Source organism: Orycteropus afer, unplaced genomic scaffold, assembly GCF_000298275.1.
Source record: "Orycteropus afer afer isolate SDZICR_OR568_19922 unplaced genomic scaffold, OryAfe1.0 scaffold00127, whole genome shotgun sequence".
Lineage (NCBI taxonomy): Eukaryota > Metazoa > Chordata > Mammalia > Tubulidentata > Orycteropodidae > Orycteropus > Orycteropus afer.
Window position 1 is genome coordinate 4,636,056 of NW_006921714.1, and position 6,212 is coordinate 4,642,267.

Consider the following 6,212-nt stretch of genomic DNA (forward strand, 5'->3'; position numbering starts at 1 on the left):
AGCTTACGGCCCCCATCCCTGTGTTCGGTTATGGATTGGACCTTTGGGATGCATAGTGTCACCACTGGCTGCTGTTTGGAAGTAGATCTCCAGGGTCTTCCTCTGAGGCCTTCTCCGTCTGGAAGCTCTGCTGGATCCTGTTCAGCCCCAAAGCAACACTGAGGTGCACTGGCCAGGAACTGAACCTGGCTGGGACTCCCACGTGAAAGGAGAGAAGTCTACCAATGAACCACCACCACCACCCTCTTAGAAAGATTCAGCACTATATCCATAATAAGGAGCTCTCATGGCACAGTGGTTAAAGCATTCAGTTACCAACCAAAAGTGGGAGGTTCGAACCCACCAGCTGCTTTGTGGGAGAATGATGAGGCAGTCTGCCTCTGTACAGATTTATAGCCTTGGAAACCTTATGGGACAGCTCTACCCCATCCTGTAGGATCACTATGAGTTGGAATGACTCAGTGGTAGTGGGTTGGGTTCATTTTTGTTTATACTAATAATAACGATGCTGATAGTAGTAGTAGTAATTAACAAAGAAAGGAGTTCTGGTGGCACAGTGCCTAAGGCATTTGACTGCTAACCAGAAGGTTGGTGGTTCAAGACCACCAGTTGCTCCGCAGAAGGAAGATGGGGCAATCTATTTCCATAAAGATTTACCACCTTGGAAACCCAATGGGAGTTGCCATGAGTCAGAATCGACTCGATGGCATTGAGTTTGGTTTGGTTTCCTTTGGTTAACCAATAAAATGGTAGCAGAATTTGGAGCATTCCTAAGGGGTGGTAGACAGAGCATGCTCTTGGAGGGAAAAAGAGGAGAAGCACCTCCCCAGTTCTCCTTGAGAGCTTCTCACACCTGGGGCCATGTCCTTGGTGATGTCCTTGACCCTGCTTCCCAGCCTTCCTTCAACTCAGACTCCTGGTCTTGGCTCTTCCAAACTCTAGCCCACATGCTTGGGGCCTGAGTGAGAGAGCCTCAGATTCCAGGGATAGGGCAAGGATGGGACGATATGACCTTATCCTCTTTGGTGAAAGGAGTGCCCTGCCCCAGCTGAAGGATAGTCGCCTCTCCTCAGCAGCTGTGCCCCAGGAGGCTGGGAAGGTTCCTGAAGATGTAGTCACCCAGGAAGATTGGGATGAGCATGGCTGAGGCCAGCTGAGATTAGCACCAACATTTTAAAACAGAATTTGTGAAAGGAATTGGAGATACCCCCTCCCCATGACTGCTGGGGGAGGGCACATCCCCTGGGGACAGCTGTGGGTATGACTTCAAATTGCTCCCTCACTAGGGCAAAACCATTGCCCGGAGCAGAATAGAAGTGAACTGCCTATAAATGCACCAGCTCTGATTTAGACTTCACTGAATGTTTACAGTCTTAGTTATCGAGTGCTGCTATAACAGAAGGAGCTCTGATGGTGCAGTGAGTAAGGCATTTGGCTGCTAACCAGAAGGTCAGTGGTTCAAACCCACCAGCTGCTCTACGGGAAGCAGTTGAGGCAGTCTGCTTTCATGAAGATTTACAGCCTTGGAAACCCGACGGGGGTTGCTGTGAGTTGGAATTGACTCAATGGCAGTGAGTGCTATAACAGAAATACCACAAGTGGGTGGCTTTTCTCACAGTTTAGGAGGCTAGAAGTCTGAATTCAGGGCACAGACTCTAGAGGAAGGCTTTCTATCTCTGTCAGCTCTTGGAGAAGGTGCTTGTCTCCCTTCAACATCTATGGGTCCAGCATTCCTCGGAGATCTCCATGTGTCTTGGCATCAATCTTCCCCTGAGTCTAGGAGGTTCTCAGCACAGGGATTCTAGGTCCAAAGGACATGCTCCGCTCCAGACTCTTCTTTCTTGGTGGCACTGAGGTCCCTCTGATCTCCACTTTCTTTGTTTAATCTCTTTGATATTTGTAAAGAGATTGGCTCCAGGTACAACCTCATCCTGTAGATTGTATCCTGCCTCACTAACATGACTACCTCTAATCCTGCCTCATTAAAGTCACAAAGGTGAGGATTTACAACACATACGATAATTACATCAGATCACAAAATGGGGGATAATTACATCATACTGAGAATCATAGCCTAGCCAAGTTGACACGTATTTTGTGGGGGACACAATTTAAATCATAGCAGTTACTAGGGCACAGATGTGCCCTTGGGGCCTACGGCCATCGTTTTGTCTGACTTCAGACCACACAAGAAGGAAATCTCGCTGGGTGGCATCTGTGACCTGAATGGAGGTCAGGAGCATGGACAGCAGTGTTAGGGGTTGGATCCTAGCACCACCTCTTCCAGCTCACATGACCTTGACCAACTAACCCACAGTGTGTTCTATGAGCCAAGCCCTTTATGGTTATTAACTAATTCAGTCAACATATCAGCCCAAAGAGGATGGTCCTGTTACAATGGGAGAGTGCCTCAGTTTCTTCATCTGTGAAATGGGAATACTATCAAAATCTACGTCATGAGGTTATTGAAGGATGAAGCAAGTTAATATATGTAAAGTTTTCAGAATAGTTCCTGTCACAGAGAACTCTATATTAAGTATCAGCTATTTTTAATTTTTGTTGGAGAGGAAATTAGTCAATTCACATTGACTAATTTCTATGATTGTTTCAAGCAGGCTCCCCAGACCATCCATGTGGTGTGAGTTAAAATTCAACTCGACTTCCTGTACATTCGAGCTATACTGAGTGGGGACCCCCGCACCACCCTTATCAGAGTCAGCAAGCGAGCTTGTTTGAATGCTGATTCCCAGCATCCTGGGGATGGAGCATAGGGATCTGTATTACAAACAGCCCCCTGGCTGACTCTCATCTGCACGCTTCCTTCGGGAAACATTGAGTTAGTTGAACCCCCTCAGTGAGTAGTGGTGGTTTGGTGGCAGAATTCTTGCTTCCAGGTAGGAGACCAGGGCTCGACTCCTGGCTGGTGAGCCCCATTGACAGCAACTACCACTCTGTCAGTGGAGACTGGGGTGTTGCTATGATAATGAACAGGGTTTCAGCAGAGCTTCCAGACTAAGATAGACTAGGGCCTGGCCATCTGTCTCCAAAAATTAGCTATCAAGGGCCCAGTGACATGGGCTAGGTAATGTGTCACTCATTGGGCAGAGCCCTGAGTTCTCCTGAGGGATGTCTGACCATTCCATGCTGGCTCCGTATCTTAGGACTTGCATTTCACAATGGACCTAACCTCCATCCAGATCTTACATGGAGTGACCTCTCCTCCCCTCCTTGCATTTCAGATGTTCCTGGTGTGTAAGGACAGCGGCTCGAAGCACCTGGTTCTCTGTGTCCACTTTCCCTCCCGGAATGAGGGCTCATCTGAGGTGCTTGAATATACCATTAAAGAGGAAAAATCGAGTAAGTACCCTCGTCTTCCTGGGCTGGCCTCTGACCACATAACAGCAGCTACACCCTGTAACCACAGGCACTCCTGTCACTACAGACATGTTTAAAATTAGCAGAAGTGGGGGAAGCTTTCAGTTCACTGCAGTTATCTGGCCAGGTTTTCTTTGAACTCTGTGTATCACTCAACAGTCAACTTCAGTTTCTGCTCACCCATGTCATGGCTTGCTGGCTGTTTCCCCTTCATGCCATGAAGGTCCTTCAAATTAGCTCAGTCTGACAAGGAGGCAGGAAAAAGGAAAAGAATGGGTCCCAGTATCAGCTCAGCACACAGTCAAACCATGGACCGGTCACTTAACCTCTCTGAGCTTCAGTTTCCTCATCTGTAACATGGGCATGATAACCATTGTGTCCTGTGTCACAGGGTCTGTGAAGGGTCAAATGGGCAAGCATTTGAAAGACAAAACCCCCATGTGTGCACAGGGCTGCCAGGAACAGAGCTGGGCCTCAGTGGGAAGGTGGTTGTGGCCCCCTGATCATGGTGGCTTTGTGTTTCTCTGCAACATCGTTGAGTTTGAGCCCTTCTTAGACTACTGGGCCCAGTCATCTAGACTGGCTTCCCCCTTCTCTCATGGTCCATGTGTGCACATGCCAGTGTTAAGATCCAAAAAGCCCATTAGAAGGAAAATGCAGAACAGAATTTCACATTCTTAAGGACTCTAGACTTTCTGGAGCCATGGAGGGCAGAGGAACCTCTGAAACTATTGCCCTGAGATCATCTTTAAACCTTAAACCAGAAATAACCCCTGAAGTCTTCTTAAAACCAAACAATAGCTTAACAAGTAAAGGATGTCTGCCTTGAGCATTGTGCTCTTTCAAGAACTATCTATGTGGGATCAAATTGACAGCAGCCACTTGAAAGATTAGATGGGAACCTTGGGCAGTGAACTCACATTAACGACAGAGGAAGGACTCAGAAAAGGAGGATGAGAACGTTACACAGCTCAAAGAATGTAGTCAGCATCACTGAAATGTATATATAGAAACTGTTAAATGGGTTTGTGTTCTATTGTGTATATTCTCAAGGATAACCAAAAAATTAATTATTATTGTTTAAAAAAAAAAAAGCCTATTAGAAGAATCTGGAGACTATTCCAAGCACCTACTTAGGTCTTCCTGTAATGGATCCAGGAGATCGCAGGGATTAGCGGGTGGTTAGCAGCAGAGTAACAACAGTTAAAGAAGAAGGGTCACTAAATGTTCTGGAGTGCTGGTTTCCCAAGAAATAGCTGAGCCAGCTACTGGGAAGATGCAAAGATGAGTAAGACAGAGTTCCTGAGCTCAAGGGTTTCCTAAGCTAGGTGGAGGGTGGAGACATGTTGCGGCAGGAGAGAGAAAGATGTCGATTGTTCCTGTCCCGAGTGACAGGTGTACTACAGAGGGACCCCCGGGTGAGGGGAGCTGAGGATACAGGCCACTGTGGGAGGACTCTCAGGGACGGAGTCAAAGAGGGGGTGACATTTAGCTGGGTCCTGCAAGGTGACTGTATTAGTCTCAAACTAAAAGCAAATTCACTGCCTTCAAATTGATTCCAACTCATAGCAACCCCCATTGAGTTTCCAAGGCTATAAGTCTTTATGGGGGAGCTTTGGTAGCATAGTGCCTAAGGCACTTGACTGCTAACCAGAAGGCAGGTGTTCAAACCCACCAGCCACTCCTGGGAAGGAAGATGGGGCAATCTACTTCCGTAGTGATGCTGCCTCGGAAACCCAAGGAGGAGTCGCTATGAGTTGGGTCCAACTCGACGACACAACAACAACAACAACAACAACAACAAGTCTTTATGGAAGCTAGCTGCCTCATCTTTCTTCCTTGGAGCAGCTGGTGGGTTTGAACCACTAATCTTTTGGTTAGCAGCCACATGCCTTACCACTGCACGACCAGAGCTTCTTTTGTATTAGTCTGATTTTCTAGCCCCAGAAGTGGACAAGAAATTAAAACTAGAAGCAGAATGCTTTTCTGCTAAGTAAGGGAGCCTTTCCATTTACTCATCTTTGTATCCAACACACAGTTACTGAGTGCGTGCTCTGTGCTGGGCATGGTTTTACTGTTGGGGTTGCAGCAGCGAGCAAAGCATAGTCTTGTGTTCAGGTAGAGGGCGAGATGGTGAACAGGTAAATCCGTAGGTGACTCACAGATGGAGCTGTGCTGTGGAGGACATGTAAGTGGGGGAATGTTAGCTAGCTGCTGCAACAACAGTAAAAAGGGACTGGCTTAAACGCCAAAGAGGCTTATTTTCCGCTCACATAGAAGTTTTCTGATGAGCGGGGGAGGCTCATTCAGGGGCGCTGGCTGACAGAGCCTCTGCCACCTATCAACAGGCAGCCTCTTGGTTTCATGCTTGACTCCAACCCAATAGGCTGGAAGGAAAAGAGCTAGAGGACGCTGTAGGGGGAGCAGGCCTGGAAGTAGGTGTGTCACTTGTGCTCACATTCCATTGGTTGGACTCAGTCACATGACCACATCAAACTGCAAGGGAGAATAGGAAATACAGTCGAGTTATGTGCCTGGAAGAAGCAGAGGCCCTGGATTTTAGGGGTCTTTTCACAGGGTAAGGGGGAGAGGGATTGTGGGTTTGAGAAAGGGTTGTTAATTTGTTTGAGAAACTATAATGACCCCTTTATCCGAGGACTGCTATAACAAAAACACTCCAAGGGGTGGCTTTAAAGAACAGAAATTCATTTTCTTACAGGTCAGGAGGTTAGAAGTCCGAATTCAGGGTGCTGGCTGTAGGAGACAGCGTCCTCTCTCTATTGGCTCTGTGAGAGATCCTTGTCTCTTGGTGTCCCTCAGTTCATTGGCAGTCTTCA

The 6,212-nt window shown here is 47.5% G+C and overlaps 1 protein-coding gene across 1 annotated transcript in view; it reads left to right on the forward strand.

The window, feature by feature from the left end:
- Positions 1-997: 997 nt before the first annotated feature.
- The window catches only part of RIN3 (Ras and Rab interactor 3), a 107,813-nt gene continuing 102,598 nt past the window's right edge, over positions 998-6,212 (forward strand). Inside the window, exons 1-2 of the mRNA XM_007944538.2 lie at positions 998-1,111; positions 3,240-3,357. Coding sequence (XP_007942729.2) covers positions 998-1,111; positions 3,240-3,357 — 232 coding nt within the window. The remainder of the gene's footprint in view (positions 1,112-3,239; positions 3,358-6,212) is intronic.